This window comes from Solenopsis invicta, chromosome 11, assembly GCF_016802725.1.
Source record: "Solenopsis invicta isolate M01_SB chromosome 11, UNIL_Sinv_3.0, whole genome shotgun sequence".
Classification (NCBI taxonomy): domain Eukaryota; kingdom Metazoa; phylum Arthropoda; class Insecta; order Hymenoptera; family Formicidae; genus Solenopsis; species Solenopsis invicta.
In genome coordinates, this window is record NC_052674.1 from 10115365 (window position 1) to 10134458 (window position 19094).

At 43.6% G+C, this 19094-nt stretch overlaps 1 protein-coding gene across 1 annotated transcript in view; it reads right to left on the reverse strand.

Annotated features, from left to right (window-relative positions):
- LOC105200279 (headcase protein) overlaps positions 1-18870 on the reverse strand; it is a 158672-nt gene extending 139802 nt beyond the window's left edge. The window contains 3 exon segments of the mRNA XM_011167755.3: positions 17042-17291; positions 17294-17351; positions 17354-18870. Of these exon segments, the coding sequence (XP_011166057.2) occupies positions 17042-17291; positions 17294-17351; positions 17354-17842 (797 nt within the window). The 5' untranslated portion in view covers positions 17843-18870.
- Between the last annotated feature and the right edge of the window lie 224 nt (positions 18871-19094).

Here is a 19094-nt window from a genome sequence, read left to right on the forward strand (position 1 = left end):
GTTCGCGCGTCCGTCTTTGTCGACACAACGGCAAATTCGTGCGCCGGATTGACGAGGTGTTTCGAATTACGGAGATCAAAGCACGCGCAAACTTTGTTGTTAACGCACGAGGGACGGAGGACGAGAATGGTTATCGGTAAGCCGAAAGTGTCCATAAGGGATTGCCGGGTAACGAGATAGCGTCAGCGAGGAGAGGATCGAACGTGTATAGATATTCGGTGCGATTCGATCGCTTACCCGCGATGTCCTTGGACGGCGCGGATGAGACTCCTGAATTCGCTTCACGAATTACTTACGAAGCACGTGAGGATCTTGCTAAAGACGGAGCCAGCCGGCTTCAACGTGCAATTTCTACGGACAACGACGACGACGGCGACGGCGAAGACGACGGACACCGCGCCTCTTGTACGTGTCGCGTCTACGTGGCGTGATGAAAAGAAATCTTCTGTAGCTCACGACTTAAATCCCCCTAAAGCGGGTCGCAGGTGTGCGTTAATGAGTCGGGCAACGATAATGGAAACGACGGTACGGCTAAACACACACAATGACCCGACCAACCGACCGACCAACCGACCGGTCCGCCGCCGCGCTTGTGATTCTCTCCAAGACGATGTCGCGTGAAAATTTGTACAGGCTGCTTCTTTAGCACTTGACCCGTCCTAAGAAACTTACTTTACGCGAACAAGGCAAACGCATTCGATACCGCGAGAGTTTCTTTCCCACATATGGAGATTTTGGTCCCGCGCGCGCGCGGTAACCGAGAGAAGAGAAATATCGTGCATATTTCCGAAATAATACAAGTCAGATCTCGGCAATGCAAAATGGAGAAATGAACGTCGTGTATTAAAAAAAAAAGAAAAGTAAAAAAACGCGCAGTTTAAATATCTGTACCGCCACGTTCTTTTAATACCTGTCCTCTATCTCTGGAAGAGCATCTAATCTTACGCATCGTAAAATATATTCAAAATATATTCACAATTTTGTTTTCATGCTCTTTTTTTTTTCTTATTTCTTCAGATGATATTAGCCGAAACTGGCTTTGAAAATATTTAAATACGATTTCGCATTACATAAACACGCCCACGATCGCATCTTTTTTATAGAATATAAATATAATATACGACTTTTTTGCCAAAGATAAAATTCTCGTGTAAAACAATTTCTGTGCTGAAAAAAAAATCAACAGTGGGACCAGAACCGAAAGAATCGAGGACCGGTTCTTCCGGCGCGGCGCGATTTCCGTCTATTAATAGACAGCATAAACAGCAGAATGACGATACGAGGAGGCTCGCGCGAGCGAAGAAAAACAAGCTTCACGGATGACAGCCACGAGAAGACATTGATGGCCGCCGGTTGTCGGTTACGTGCGTCGAATCACGATGCAGAATCCCCCCCGGTGCATTCGTCCGCGAGAGTGCCTGCATGTTCTCGATTTAATTGTATGCTAATGCCGCGCGTCCGATCCGAGCGTGAAAGCGGAGTAGCCGAGCTACCGAGCTCCGCAGCGTTCGTTAATTAAAACGAAAACGATAAAGAGGCGGCGTGGCGTGGCGTGGTATGGCGCGGCGACACGATTTGCGAAACGCTGTCGCGTCTAATCCAGGCAAGACATTCATTAATTCGCGTCATCTCTCTGCTATCACGAAAGATATACGAGAATAATAAATCCTGCCGATTATCGAAAGTGTTTACCCGCGAATTACATTAGACGATATTAATTTCTATTTTAAGAGTCTTTCTCGTCGGGAGCAGATGCGAGATGTCGGAATGATGTTAAGATGTTACTTTCAGTACGCTATTACCGCGTTGCTGCAGCAAACACGTGCCTGCAGCAAGTTTCAAAAAAAGTTTAGTATCAGCTGTAACATATTTTTCTTCTCTTTCTCTCTCTCTCTCTCTCTTGTCAAATCGTCCCGTCTTAGCCTCACGATATATTATTGTGTGACCTTGTGTGCACATAAATCACTCCTCGCGGCTATTGAATTATCGAGGCGAGACTATCTTAGTACCAAAGAAGAAAACATCGCGCAAAGTAGAGTACCAGCTGGAACTGTTTATATACTAACGGAGGGCGAAAGCAGAAGAAGGGGATCCGTCAAACGTGTGTTCGCAAACATGACGAACCAACTGTGCTCTCCAATCTCCCTCTCTCGCTCTCGCCGCGTTTCGTTAAATCCCGTTCGGGAGCGAAGCGCGTAGCTTTTGTCGCCGACACGAGCCATCTTTGAGGGTCAATGTCAACGGCACACCGTCGATAGCGAGAGCCCGGTTGGACGATGCCTGGAAGGGTGCGATTTCGGGTGTCACGTTCAGGAACGCGCCCTCCTCCGTCCCTCGACAGAGGCCATCGTTGGATTGTTGCATTGCTTTGTGCAACGCGCACTCGACTGACTCGTCACCGAAACCGTCACCGGCGAATCGGGGGAGAAAAGCGAATGCGACAATCGTGGGAGACTGCGTTCGTGGTGGTGGTGGTACATCTAGTTACGCGCAAAGCAGAGATCGTCGTCGTTTGTGTACAAGGTTATCATTTGACAAAACTGACATTTGACTACGATCAGACTAAAAAAACATTACTGCGTGGCAAATATGAGAGATGCGTGTACTATTCGATTCTGATTCGAGTCTTTATGATTCAAATCATTCGAAAATATCAAAGCTAAGATGTTTAAATAACTACTAATCACCTATACTGATAATTTTATAAAATCATTTAAAATAACTTTACAATCAATATTATTTTTTTTTAGATGGAAATATTTTTCATTATCTATATTGAAGTTCTACCAACGATAATTGTGTTGTTCATTAAAAATTATGTTTCAACGATTCGATTCGGTATTAAAGACCTTGATTCGCACTCAACAATAGGTATTATATAACGTATTTTACAATTTAAAAGTTCATAATTAGTGATATAACACTGTATATTTGCATTGTAAAAAGATTGTTTTACTCGAAACTTTGCGATTGGATCTTACCGGCATGCGGGATCGCGGAAATCCGCTCACTTAGATTTGGCCAGACTGAGAAAATGGTATTACGAATACTCGCAGCCCGAGTATCGACGGTAGTTGCAATTGGAAGGAGAATCGGACGATGCCGAGAGGACGAGAGCTATCCAATAAACCGAAATAGTGTCGGCGAATAAGGAGCTTTTTTTCCTCGCCGGGACACGGTACGTACGTGAGAAAAAGGAAGTCGAACGATCGTGTAAGGAGGTCCTTGTAAGCGGACTTATCCCCGACGCGATAACGGACCCCCCGAATGAATCTCGCCAAAGAGAGAGGATTACCTGAGAACTCGTCTAAAGGTTAATCCCCCCCCTCCTTCTTCCACCCCTCAACCCCGCCACACAGTTATACAGCGCGCGGGCAACTCCCTGGATTATATGCTCACGTGCTCCAGAAAGCACAAATTCCCGCCAGATTTTCAAGAGGCAGAGAGACACAAGCGGACTCTAAAGCTCCCAAGTATAGTCACATTTCATTTCGAGTATTTAAGATTCCCATTATAGTTCGCACCTCTTTCCGAGCTAAGCGGACATCACCGAGGATAATAGAGATCAAGCTTTAACAGAGTAATTACGGAATACTTTAATCACAGGAATTACTGCCAAAATTTTAAAATGCTTACGTCCGGCAAAAACTGCTCTCTCGTTAATTAAAAAGCTCTAAAGTGTGCGCCGCGATAGGCAATTACCTTGAGATATTTTTATAAAAAAATATATACTTTGATTATATCGAGTATCTTATCATTTGATAAGTATTTACAAACATTGCATTCAAGATCATCTACTATGCACACGACGAATATATATGCACGAAAAGAATAGTTTTGTTGAAATATCTAAATATTTATGGATGATGGATACAGATTTGAAAATAATTTTATTAGCCCATCAAAATAATTGTGAGGAATGTTCAAGCATGATGAGCAATGCTGCAAAAAATATCGGTATTATACCTAGCAATTTAAAATTATTTTCAGATCTGTGTTCAACTAAATTTTTAGATACGTTGGCGAAATCGTTCTTTCCATATAACAGATAGATACATTTATACATATTTATCTAATGATACGTTAGATTTCAAAAGAAATGTAGCATGTATGAGTGTGTCAGATTACAATATAATAGGAGAGAAAGAAATTTCATTATGACAATTATAGCTGGTAATTTTCTTCTCTCTCGGCAGAAGATTTTCTCGGCGCGCGTACTCGGAAAATACATACGAGCGCGGTAGGCCATAATTATTTTACAAATTATTGCGAAAGGTATTATCAAACATCAAATATAAACACTGAAGCACGCGAGCTGCTTCATATCACATATCCATATGTTACGGTACATGCCGTATACGAGAGGCGAAGAGATGAAAGATAAAGAGATGAGAGGAAGAAGAGGAGGAGAAACGCTTTCGCTATAATTAAATGTGGCTGGTAAAAGTTTCCCCTATTTTCCGAGGCGCGTACCCGCAAATTGCATGCGAGCGCCGAATGAACAGTGTATCGTGCACGCGAGGAAAATGCGAGCTGCGTGTCTGTCTCTCTCTCTCTCTCTCTATCTCTCTCTCTCTCGAGTAAAGCGAGCACGATGTTAACAAACCAATTAGCAGTAAACCACCCCCAGGCCTCTAATAATTTACACACTTGTGCGCAGAGTATACACATACGAATGCGAGAGGAGGCGCGGCAGAGAATCTTTCTCATCTGGTTCTCCTCGTCCTCCTTAACTCTCGCCTTCGAGGAATCCGATGAGACGGACGGCGCGCGGAGAGCGAGAGAAAGAACGCGAGAGGGCGGAAGACGGGGGCGCGGGCGGCCAAGATAACGGGATCGCGTAAATAAGGATCCGGGCGCTGCCAGGATGGAGCTGGCTGCCTGGTTGGCTGGCTGGCTGCTTGGCTGGCGTTTTAGGCCGGTGATTTAGCCGGTGGGTCGTTGCAGGGACGAGATACAACAGACCGAAACGTTGTTTGAGAGAACACCTCCCGCTCCTTGTCGCAGCATCCGCTACGCGTCTCGAGAAAAAGGGGATGCAAAGGAGCCACGAGAAAACAGGTAAGGGGGATGGCGGAGGAGGAAAAAGGGAAACGCAAGATTGAGATTTAACCGGAGTCGGGAGTAGTTCCTGTGGGAGAACTTCGCGCCATCGAGGGAGCTTTGGAATATACGAGACCGTCCGTTATTCTCCCGGGGAAACGGAAGCGACGTGTTCGTCGCTCGCGACGCGATACATTCCGCTGCGATTGTCAGCGGTGACAACGCGCAGATCTGCATTTTCGCCTGGGGAGTTCCACCGATTCGATTAGCATATATGAGACACTTGCGTGATTGATACAGTTTTTGTTTAACGACAATTTAGCAATTCGGATTAGGATCGGCTTCATCAATTATAATCAGTATTCTAGTTATATAAAAGTGCTCAATAAACATCGCTTGCTATATCCTATGAATTTTAATCGAGAAGGTTTCGATATTACTAAATTATATTGGATGAAACATTACTCAGAGAGTTTTGCATAATCAAATAAAAAGTCAACAATGTCAAATAGACTATTTCTCTGTCCAACTTTTCATATAATTTCAAAAAAATTTTATATATACTCGTATATATACACACATAATATTTAAAAAATTATAATGCATATCTTACACTAAGAAAAAAATTATTAAATTTTAATAAAATATTTTATTGCAAGTATTCAAACAAATATTTATCAAAATTTAGTATTTTTTCTCTTGGTGCATATTTTATATATTATATACGATAAATATCAAAAAATATATATTTCTTGTACATATTCTGATATTTATTTCTTCTAAAAAATACAAAAAGTTGTGTATGTATATATAAAATAATGTAACTTACAATATTTCCGATAGTTAATGAAACGAAAAATTTTAGTGGTAACGTATTTTTGATCGTATTCGTTCACACAAGCCAAGATAACGAGATCGCGGTATTGTGAGGGCGGCTGCTTTTTGACACATATTCAAAGTATCCTTACTAACTTATGTGAACAGGATATTCTGGCATCAAATTACGTATTCCGTAACACGCTCGTGTAACGTTATAATACCGCGAAGCCTCTCTCTGTTTCTGTCGAGACAATGAGAGGGTTCGGAGCAATCTTCCATGAGAAATTCGAGCTCGGATCGAGTCACGCGGTTCGGCACGAATTACGATCGTCGAAAAAAAAGACCGTTAAATAACGTTGGGAAGCCTTGCCAACGTAAAACCGATTTCTGATATCGATCATAATGCGCAAAACGTCTACTTGACTTCAATTTGTATTCACATTCCCCATTTATTACATTCAATATTTTATAACGATTACCGTGGGGATTTCGCTCTTATATCACGTCGATGTAATACGACATTGCTGCAGAAATAATTGTACAATCAAGTACACTGAAAGAAATATTTGATGAAATGGACCAAACGATTACATAATTAAATAGTGATCAAATGAATTTTACAGTTATTATTACTAAATGTGTAGTTGTTTTGACCAAACAATCTGTAGCCTTAACTAAACAATTGTTTTCATACAACTGCAACCAAATGGTTTGTTAAATGTAATTAAGTTTTTGGTACCAGAAACTACAAAATTCATTTGATCACTAACTAAACGTTTAATTGATATTTCTCTTAAAGCAAAATCACGCGACAATTATTTTCGAGCAAAATTCTTGGTTAATATTGTAGTGCAATTGAAGATGCTCTAAGTTCTGACCTCTCCTCGTCCGTTAATTGAGCCGAGGACGAAAAGTTTCGACAAGGGCGCCTCACAAGAGCAAAACGCAATTTCCTTAATTACCGCAATTCGGCAAACCGACCGAAAACGCGACACCGTTTCCGCTGTGATGCCGCTCGTCTCACACGTCGGACGAGTTTAACGCAATTAAACTCGCCCCGCGAGAGATGTAATTTTTAAGTAATCGCCGTCCCCGAAAGTCAAAAGCGCGTGAAACTCTTCCGTTGAGGGATGCGCGCAATGACCATTCGGCTTATTACCTTAAGAGGCTTATCGCATCTGGAATTCTAACGAAAATTTTACCGATTTTCGCGGCCAAGCATTCATTCTCCCCGAGTATATATATAAACGAGAATACGTTTAACTTCCATCACGTTTGAGAAACTTTCAAGTACACGAGATCAAGTTTTTAAATTAAATAGTGGCATAGCATACATACACGTATTAATGTTAAACACGTTTTTCTAGATAAGTTAAATTTAATTAAATTTAATTTTTAATTAAATTTATTGAAATTTATTATTTAATTAAATGAAGCTACAACAACATTTATGGTAATTATATCTTTATAACAACTCTTTAAACGTTAATGTAGAATCGTGAAATTGCTTCTCGTTAAAACATAAAACATATATTCCGAAAAAGAAATAAATATAATTTTACATTAATTTATCGTACATTTTGTGTTGCATTTACCTTTTTTCTGACATTCTGCGTATGAAACTGGTTTCAACGAGGTCCGGATTGGACTAGAATACGTAAAAAAAAAAGGGGAAAAAAACGAAGAACTGTTGGAAACAATATTGTCTTCATTCACGCAACCAGTCGACGAATCGCAACGTTCGAGGAGTGCATCTATTGTGCCCAAATATAACTTCGATTTTTCTAACGCTATTTGTATTCATGACGATCTCATTGCGGGCTTTCAATATGCAAGCGAGCTCGTCGACGCGATAAAATTTTGCCTTCGCGAAAAACTGCACCGAAACGGTAGAAAACCGCGCGAAGAAACGGACGGAAGAAATGTACAAAGGAGAGGAAGGAGGACACAGCGGCTCGGCTGTAGTTCATGAATGTTAATGACGTACGAGTAGGCGAGGCGTCCCATCTTCCTCTCGCCCACCCCCCTCCTTACTCGCCTCCTTCACAGCGAACGATCCATACATATTTGCATGAATTTGGCAAACAGCTCGTTACGAATGCGACGAATGCCACATACGCGTGCGTGCAAATGTAAACGCGCGCGTAAAACGCGTATGTTTGGGTCAACGTGTGAAGGCCGTTCGGCGTCAAGTCCGCGAGCTGAATGCGTAACCGAATTGATTTTTGACTCGTAATTACCCGCGCTTTGGTCACGGAGCCTTTGAGAATCGTTGACAGAGCTCGTTATTATCCCGACCTTCGCATCGATTATCTAACACGCCGAAAAAAACGTCTAATGTATTATGTCACTCGTCAAACGGTAGGCTCATCTTCCTCTAACGACAAATATCGGCGACGTCAACTGAGAAATTTTTTTAAAAATGTTGAAAATTCTGAAACGAAAAAAGGAAACGTTTTTTTTGTTATCTCAACTTTATCTCGACTTTCTTGTCAAGCCGACTGTTTAACAAAATATACGCTTCTAATGAATTGGCGTTATTATTAACGCGATATGCCGAGAGAGGGATAAAAGTTTCAACTTCGCGGCAGTCACCGCTGGGTGGTAATGAAGTCTAATCCCTTTATAAACTTAACGTTTTTCATACCTATGCAAGAATAGGTGAAGAACACAAGAACGCGTCTTCGTTTAACAAAAAGTAATTTCAACTCGCGCCGCGCGGAAATTACTTTTTGCGCGCTATCTGCAAGAATGAAGATAGGAAAGAAACGTTTTCCACTCGCGCAGCGTTTTGTGCACAACTGTCGCTTTGTATTTTCGGACGGCAACCTTCCGTAATGTCGATATTCGAGTCTTATAACCATTTTCTTCCATTGTTGACAACTTGTAAGAAAATATCACTGAAGAATATCTAATTTCATATCCTCGTATTTTATTAAAATTGAGCACGATATGAAAACTTGAAACACAAAAAAAATATCGTGTACACTGAGAAAAAATTGTTTTAAATAAAAACAATATTATGTTTTCTTAAAACCTATACTTTGATGCAAGCATTTGTTCTATTTAAGTAAAAATATTTACTTTTAAATAAATAGACATATTACCTAGAATATATAATTTTGTTTTTTTACATTTAAATAATAATTTTATAAATAAGCTAATAATATTATTAAACTTAATTACATTGTTTTCTTAGATTTTTTAATCTAAGAAAGCAATTTAATTAAATTTAATAAGTTTAATAGATTAAAAGATCTAAGAAAACAATTTAATCTGATTATCTTAAATATGAAAATAGTTTAAAAGTAAATATTTTCTGGAACTGCAAGAAAAAATTACTTGAACAAAAATTATTTCTTTATTTTATTTATATAAATATTTCAATTAAAAAATTTTTAACTCGACTGTAAGTAAATAAGCTATTGGGACTCACCGAGTAAATAATTTTTTTGTATTACGTAAAATTTTTTTATCGCAAGATATTTTTTCTCTCAGTGTAGTATATTGACGATAATGCTAAATAAATAATGATATTTCTCAGTCAATTATCGACATTTTGGACATTATCTAACATATCGATATTATCTTACTAGCCATTATTAGTCGCACCGCTTTTCTTTGTGATAATTGGCGCACCTACGATGCTGCCGGCGTGCCTGGAATGTCTTATTCGGCAGAAAGAAAAAAAAAGCGCGACCAATAATAACGCGAGAATCCTGTTGGATTTGACGACGAGACGAGGAGCGAGAGAGAGTGTATCCCCTCGGAGGGAATTTAATTAAGAGCAACTTCCACCTTTTCAAAAAGAAATGCGCGCCCGAGAGGGAGGAACATCTCGCCCCGTCGTCTTTAAGGCATCCTTGGGGCGTTTCTCGGCCTCAGGGTCGGGGTTCAGGGTCAATCCCCAAACTCGTCGCTCCTCTCTCGATTCCCCTGCGCCCCGTCGGCTTACTTCCACCATTACTTCACGATTCTTTACAGGAGATGTCGTCTCCGCTGCAGGCGGATGCGATTACGAGTGCTTTTCTCGAGAGCATTCGACGTAACAGCAGCAGTGACGTTATATTAAAAATTAACTTGAAAATTGCATTAGCTCGGTGGTATTCATTGGCTCATGGAAGATTTGATCTTAATAGCATTCTTCTAAACATGTAATTAGGTAGATCAATATGTATACTTGAATAAAGTCTAAAAAATGTATGCAGTTTTACTAGACATCCAGCCAGTTACTGTCTACCAGTAGTATTACAATGTTACTGTGTTTCATTAGTTATAACAATATCATGTAGAAAATAAACAAGAATTTGGAGTTTTATTCAGTGACTGCAATTTTCCTGATAAAAATATGCGTAGACACCTGCCTAGTAATCTAGTATTAATAGATGGATTTTCAGGATAGATGGATTGCTCGTTAATCAATTGAATAATCCATTTATCGTCTTGCTTTTGTTCAATAAATGAATTCAGATTTTCCGCAATAATTGCAAGCAAAGTGTTACATATTGATAAGAAATCTCAATAGTTTTACATTTTAGTTGCTAGACAGATGTAATTATCTAGTAATTCAAGAAATGCATAAAATTTCTATTATACAAGTTCAAGATCAAAAAGTTGCTCGACTTTTTTTCAGATCTCTTTACCTATTTTACGCAAGTGTTTAAACGGCGCTCATTGAAATCGATACATCTGATATATCGCTGCAAATTGCACGGACGTGATCGCATACGAAACGATTACCTGCATTCGTAACGTGCGACGCGAGCAGGCAATTCGTTTTGCGGAGCGCAATCGACGAGTGTTAATCCATACGCGTCCGCTGCAAGCTTGCAATTATAGACAGATTAATCACGATCACGCGCATGCGATCAACAGCCCTGCAATTTGACTACCTCTTCGCCTGCCACTCACTTTCGTATGATGCAAATGGTATAACGGAACTAATTGATCGAAAATTTGAAATGCAAATTTCGTCGCGTGCAATATTTCGAGTACACAACCACAGTCGAATTCCTGCGGATGTGACCGCAATTAGGGCACATCTGTGTTAAATAAACGTACCTCTGTACGAAACTCGAGAAAATGCCGGGGTGAATGCGCGAGACACGTAGACGTAAATGCAGAACGTAAATGTAATTCCACGTACCGAGAAAGGGAAAAAATCTAAAATCTAAAAATTATCAGCTTCTCCGAGAAGTGCAATCCCTCGCTCGCCTCATGCACTATTCAGATTTAACTGCCGTAATTTAAGATACCTTATCGTTATCGTAAAACCTAGATTCGTGACGCGTTCTTGAGAAAGTCCATATGGTTTAACGCCGTGAATGAATACACCGTAGAAGTTTATAATATCATTCCAATCAATTTTTTCCGCTACACGTTTCGTGAATACGCAACTCGCAAATTCAATGCACGCTCTGTCAGAGAAACTCCGTAGTACGTGGAACGTGAGTGCTCGAAATAGAAAACAAGCACGCGAGAGTGCGCGCAGATTAGACCGAAATCAGCATGGAAAATGCCCGTGAAAGATATTGCAATTTGAATACTTTGCGTTCTTTCTCTTTTTTTTTTGCATTCTTTCAAAGGGGAATTCTATTAAAACCGATTTATAGAACAATTAATCCTCCTCTGCAACAACAGTCTCTCCGCTACTTGTAACAATTCACGTTCGGATTCAGGCTATATAGATCCCCACGATTCTTTTAATAGTTCTGCGAGCATTCATGCGTCTCCGTAACGTCTAGTTCGGGGCCGCTGTAAAGTAGGAGAGAAGCGAAATAAAGATGAAATTTATAAGCCTGCAAAAAAAAACTGATCCGGTACGCACCCCCCAATAAATATTTACGCATGAAAGATGTCGCACATTCGAGAAAAAACATTCGCGGGACGCTTTTCGAGGGTAGTGAAGGTCTACGAATGGTCGTAGAGCGTTCCGTCCGCGATTTATTTCCAGTTAAAATCCGAGCCCTCTCGGTGGTGAGCTCGTTCGCGCAACAGCGAAAATTTATAGATCCGCGCGCCGGTCTTCCCAAAAGACGTCCGTAATGGTCACGGGCAAGGGGGAGGGAAGGGGAGAGAAAGAGAGAGAGAGAGAGAAGATATCGAATGAAAGCCCGCGTAAAAAGAGGAAGAAAAAAAGAGGGGAAAACGCTATCATACGCGCGGCATAAACGGCCGCAACGTTCCCGAGAATAGCGCCCTATTGCGCTATATTGCGCGATGAACGGAAAGGAGCGGAAGGTTTTCACGCTCCTCTTCTCCTCTCAACCTCTCGCGTTGCGTTGCACATCGTAACGATCCTCAGAATTCGTGATCAACATCCGCGCCGTCGCGATAGCGCTGCTCTCGAAACGAGATTCACGCTGCGGCTGCTGCGCCGCAGGATTTAGAATAAAGGTGAGCTCACAGCTGCAAGGAGCGTAGCGACGAAGAAGCATATCGAGCTATGCGCGCACGTAGGTGTGAGTTAATCCTTCGGCTTCGCGTTCGCGTCTCCTCCTTCCTCTTTTAATTGCGGAACATAAAACGCGGTGAATGTGTCAGGAGGATAGGGGGACACCGCGTCCGGAACAAAGAACATTCGTGCGGAAAATTTGCGGCCCCGTAGAATTTTACGCCATCGCGCTAACGACGTAATTATATTGGAAATAAGAGCGTTAAGTTTCACAGAACAATACTAACGTTATTATTTTTTATTTATCATTATTTATTTTCCCCGTTTCAAAAGTGAACGAAGCTTCAAGCTTGTGTGTGTGCAAAATCATTATTTAAAAATTTTTAATGAAAGAAACATTCGAGCTAAAAATTTTTTATCGTGTCTAAAAGATTTAATTATAATTAATCAACTTTTAACTCTATTAAATCGTAACAAAATTCAAATCACTCTTTCAGAAGAAATGGTATGCCAACCAAAGCTAAAAAAAATAAATAATAAATGCAATTGTTGGAAACGTGTTAATTGAAACACAGATAAGCTTTAAGGAGAGTCGCGAAGATATAAGACATTGAGATATCGTAAGATCAACAAGCAACATCCGACCGCAATGTAGAAAATTAACAAAGATTTTTTCGATGACGCGCGAAAAGGTTGTACAGGCAGCTGGGTGCGAGTTTTTAGCAGCATCCTCTCGACGCTCTCTACCTCTTTAAATGCATCGTGGTGGCGTGATTCCATGCCGTTGGCCTTGAGAGCTGCTAGAGCGTTCAGGCTCCTCCTCGCTCGGTGGCCCTGAGAAGGTGGCCACGGTCAAGGTTACAAGCATCCTCGCTCCTCCGCCTCTCTTTCGTCTTCTTCTCCCTCTTCCCCAACGCTAGCAATCGCTCGTGCATACGTGCACGCATCGCACACGCACGCGTGCACGCACAGACGTATACACAACGAGCTCCAACGGGTCCCGAGTCCCGACCGCCCTACTCGCAACCTAAACTCGCCGTTGCATCTCGGTGCATGCGGACTCGCCTCAAGGTACCGGGCCCAGCTATGATCGAAACGAAAACGAAACCGAGAATGCAGACCCCGAAAACCTTGTTGGCTATTGTGCTCGCAAAGAAACTTGAAATTATATCGAACGACGTAACGCTTTTAATAATTATAAATGTATTTATTCACATTATAAATTCAAAACGGCTTCAACGATACGAAATTATGTCAAAAAGTAGCATTAATATTCACTTCACATTTGCATATTATAGACTTGATTGTTACTCATTTTATAAAGCTTAATAACAGCTAATAAACTTGAATTGAAAAAAAAGCGAACTAATTTCAGCGAATGAATTTTACAAAATTAAGAATACAAGATTCCGAGATTTTAAAAAAAAAAATATAATTAGCAAAAAGCGAATTTGCAACTGTACGTTGCATTATTTGTCACGCTTGCTTAACCGCGAGCGACGTTTAGCGAGATGAATCGCGAGATGAATCACGAGATTCATCACGAGCGAGCGTCTCCATCGAGCAAATAGACAGCGTATAGGTCAGAAGTCTAGAAAAATTCTACGTCGTACAACGAAGGTTGAAGGAGGCCCAGGAGGGTTTCCGACCCGTCGAACTGGAGGAACATAAACAGAAATAGGACAGGTTTCCAAGGCTGCATCTATATATAGGTTGCACACACGTATACGCGCACACACGTACGCGCGCGCGAGCGCGTACCATGGGTGGAGCGCTGTCGTAATCGTCATGGTGGCTCTCTCTCGTTGCCCTTCGTCTTCTCGCTCTCTTACCGGAGGTCTAGAGCAACCTAATACGCGCGCACACGGACATGCACGCACGTAGTACACACGTAGTACTCGACACCGCTTCTATAGCGACCTACGCGCGACGAGAGAAAACAGACCAGCGGCGTTCATTCATGCCCTCTCGAACGTGCGCGTCCAAAGAGAGACGCTTTACGCGACACGCGGACGCGAACAACGGAAGGCTCGCCTTCGTCTCTTCCCCTCGACGACACAGTACTCTTTTATCTTCCTCGCGCAAGATACATGCCGCCGCCGAGCATAAATCGTCGGGTCGAGGAAAAGAAAAAAACATATATTACAATTTTTGGCGTTGTGTTGTGTTTCGTGACGTTAGAGGTGGTCGAAAAATAGTCTATGTTTAAAATATTACGAACATTAGTCTCGTAGATCAACTCGGAATTAGCACCACGTTCGCCTTCGAACTGAACAAAGGAAATGTTGATAATCACGGTACGCAACACAGAACTCACACTCGAAGTTTTTTCAAATAAAAAAAAAAATTGGATCAAAGAAATTTGTGCGTTGCTGTACGGTTAAAGAAAAGTTTCTTTGATTTGAAGACATTTTTTTAGTTGTTCCTTTCGTTAGAATTAAAAAAATTAATTATGCAAATTTTTATTTAGATAAAAGAAATCTATTTTTAAAACTAGAACAAACAAATTATTTCTTACATTTGTCAGTATCTTCTTTGAATTAAAAAAAAGTCATTTTATCAATTTAAACACAACTTTTATCTGGGTGCATAAAAGTTTTAACATTGAGAGAAATATTTGGTGAAATAGACGAAAACGTTTAGTTAAATAGTGATATAAATTTTAATTGCAATTACTAAATATAGTTATTTCGACTAAACAGTCAGTAGCCTTAATCAATTGTTTTTGTACAACTTATAATTAAACGGTTAAGTGTAACAAAGGTTTTGATATCGGTAATTACAAAGTTCATTCGATCACTATTTAACTAAGCGTTTGATTAATATTTCTCTCAGTGAACAAAAAAGACACGCCAGTCATCCGAACAATTTACCGAATTCGTAATGTTGCGAAAGTTTTTCGTTTAAGTTTGTCAAAATTAAGATTTTAGTGCAGCAAGAAAGGTGGTTCACAAAATTCATATTAATGCAATATAGACGCAAGTTCCTTCTCGAAGAGGCAAAGTTCCGATTAGTTTCGAACCTTCTTTAAACTTTGATTTTTTTTTTATAACTTCCTACTCACGTAATAAGATCCTCTTTCTTTGAAACGCTCTTGAAGAATGCCACGGAGATGCCACGATCCGCGCGCATATTTCAAAACTTAGAGTTACGCGAACCGGTTCCGAAACGCGCGACCCTTTCGTGAAACCAAACGGGCAACGAACGATTAATATAAGAAATCAGTAGAGCGAATTAATCGGCGGTTGAGGGATCAGTATTGAAATTGCGTCAAGTTCGGCGTCGTTTCTTGTTCCGTCCCATCGGGGGAAAGGGGAAAAAAACCTCGGTGTCGAATTTCACAAAGTGGCGAGTCAGAATGGATTTGTCATCGCGAGAAGCCGAAGAAGTCGCTGTTGTTTCGTCACTTCGCGAGATCTTAATCTCCGGATAATCATCATTCATCATCCGGCTGTTCGCGAAACGCGGAGAGAGATGCCCTTTCGGCTGGACACACTTCTCTAATCCTCCCTTCTTTCTTCGTCTCGTTAAAGCTTCCGCCTTGTCCCTAGTTCCGAGAACTCTCACCATCATTTGGACACCATCTGCCGCGACAGAAATCGCGCGCGCTCGCGGTACGCTTTTATCTAAATATTTGGAGATCATAAAACGCGCGGCGAGCGACAAACTCATAAAAGAAACGGCTAGATTAACTGCTCGGTTGGGACGCGGTTACGTAAGAGGGAACCAAGTAGCGAAGTCGAAATGGAATCCAATTTTGTTGCTACGTGTTTGCGTGCGGGACGAGATTTATTCACTCATGTGGCCCGCGCGTTCACAAGCCGGTGCGAATTTAAAGCAGAAAATATTCCGGATATTTTTCGCAACTTCGTGATTTATTCGTACCGAGGCTCTTTCTCCCTCTCTATCGTAACGAACCTCGTCTCTGTATAAAAACGAAACGTTCAATATTCAAAAGAGGAAATACTTCGCGTTCGGTTCTCTCTTGACCACGCCCAGTTTTTTCTTTCCTTTTTTTTACGTCATAAGCATTAAATAAGCGGCCTTTTCTTTTTGCATACGATTTAAATTCCAATCTATATGTGGAATTCTCATGTTTTTCCTTCTTGTGTTTTTATACATCGTGAAAGACTATGCTGACGTTCTTCGTTGCATTTCATTCTCACGCGTCTGCTTTAAGGTGTCGTCTTCCCCGGACGACACACCCACACAAGGATACGCGACGAACGTTTCGACGACGGGAAAACGACTATACTCCTCTCCCTGCCACCCCCCGCGACGCGCACCACCTCATCTATCATTCTTATCCGAAGATTCGACTTTTTTTTTTCTTCTTTAGCGAGATCCAACTCGAGGCTTTGCGTGAAACGAGCCCGATGCATCCTTTTCGTCTCACAATGCAGAGTTTTTGTCTAAAAACGTCCGAAGCCTTGATTCGAGCGATCCTATCATCCTCTCGTAATCGATCGCAAGACTGAAGTATCCGACTGCTATTACACTTCCCGCATTTGTAAGAACTCGTCGCTTTAAAGAGATTTTTCTTTACAAGAGCAAGTCGCGTTTGTTTCGTTGTCGAAAAAAAAAAAAAAAACTTATCGAGCGACTTAAAATTAACGCAAAATTGCCGACAAGAATAGCCGCTCAATCTCATGGATGTTGCCGCGCCATAAAGATAGCGCAATCTGTCACAATTCCGCAGCGATTAATTTCGAGAGATTGATTCCTGGGCCCCTCGCGCTTCTATTCCATCAACCGATAAACGATGCAGCAAAGAGAGTTACTCACCTCGCGCGATCGCTGAAGAACTCGACCTTGCTCTTCTTCTTCATGATGGCCTGCGGCTGATGAAGAGGGCTGACGCTAGGCTCGCTGGTGGCCGGCGGCGAGCTCGAGCCGGTGCTGGACGACAGGGAGCCGGCTCTACAGCGGCCGGACTCGATCATCTGCACCTCGCTGGCGCCGCGACCGTTCGCGGCCACGACGTGGTTCGCCCCGTGATTCGGTGGGCCGGCCGACACGGCCAGGCTCGGCCGGTGTTCTGCCGGTTGCGCCGCTTCTTCTTTTTCGCTTCATTCTCCTCGGGGCGGTTGCCGCCGGGACGTTGCCGAGGCCCGGTGGCATCCAGTCGAGATCCTTCTTCAGATGGCCGCGGCCGCAGCGGCAGCCGCACGCCTTGAACGCGAGATCGTAGCCCTTCTTCGTCCAGAGGTTCTGGTGACGCTGACGCTCGGACCAGCTGCGCGCGCGGCCGCAGCTCTTCAGGTACGTGAGTACCGTCTGTTCCCAGGCGTCGAAACACTCGCGGTGCATGAACTGGCCGACCGGGCAGTTGTCGTTGTTACAGGTGACCTTGACCGTATCGTGCAGGGCGTTGAGACGGATGAGGGTGTCACCGCGCAGGCACTCGCCGGTCGGAGTGCAGCAACGTGTCGTCTGGCTCGGACCCAGCAGGTTGTCAATGGGATCGTTGGTGCCAATGCCGCCGCCAACGCCACCGCCGCCCCCGTTCTCCAGGAGGCCGCCACCGCCACCGCCGCCGCCGCCGCCACCGCCGTGGCCGCCGTTGGCGTGACGCCGCGGTGCCATATGTAGATGCTCTAGACTCGCGTCAAGGCCGCGTCGAGGTATCCTCTTCCGGCTAGTCGCGAACGTCGTTTCTCACGCGGACGGACGCTTCGCGAAGGTTCTCGAAGATCGCGCGGATGGTAGACGCGACGAAGATCAGGCTGCCGTCTTCTTACTTGTTCATCTCCTCACAGGGTGGAAGGGCGCGCACACACAGACACACACGCTGCACGCACCTCACTTGGATAGAGATACGCGACGAGGAGGCGTACGGATGATGGACGCCCGCACTCGACCGGTTCGCTCGAGTCGGCGATAACAAAGCGCCGCCTCGCCGAAGAATCAAGGTCATTCGTTGTCGCGTGTCACAGCGAGGAACGCCGCCGCCGGTTACGCGATCGGCACACTGTCGCCGCGGCGAGGAAGCACAACGTCGCGGTTGTCGTTGTCGTCGTCGTCGTCGTCGTCGACGACGCGTTGGCGCATCGGAGTCAAGGTCAGCGTGCTAGACCGCGACGCGACAGGCCGCGAAACGGTAAACGGGGGAGAGAGAACAGGGTCTCGAATCCGCCGAAGGTGGCACACTGCTGCCACTACACGTTTTTCGCGCGCGCGCCACCTCCGCGTCCGTCTTCCGCGTCCGCTCGCTTAGCTCGTTGTTCGTTCACCGCCACCACACCGGGTCGCGGAACACACGACGAGAGCACACGCGATGTCGCTCCTGCGCGCGCGAGACGACGAGTGTCTCTCGTCCGCCCGGCTTCTCGAATGTCAGGGTCAACCGGCGCCGCCGGTATACTTGCGCCACCCGCCCCGGCGTGCAACGCAATTTCCGAGTGCGAGAGAGAGAAAGAGAGAGGGACAGAGAACGCGCGCGCGCGCGCGTCGCGTTTCACGATGGAACCGCCGCGACGATTTAAATCGGCACACTTTAACGGTACACGAGTGTAATACAGTCTGCGATGGAAGGGCGCACAATGTAACGCTTACACATCGGCACGGAGGCTACCGTCTCTTCTACTCCTACTACTCCTTCGCCTCCTCCTTCCTCCTCCTCCTCCTCCTCTTCCGCCACCGCCGCCACCTCTGCCGTCGTAGTCGTAGTCGTAGTCGTCGTCGTCGTCTTCGTCTTCGTCTTCGTCTTCGTCGTCACCGTCACCGTCGCCCTTTCCGTTCTTCGCCTTCTTTCTCTTTCCGCAGCTCCCGGAGACGAGACGGACAAGACGCACCACGACACACGTACTACGGAAAAACGCTCGCTCGCACGTAGGGT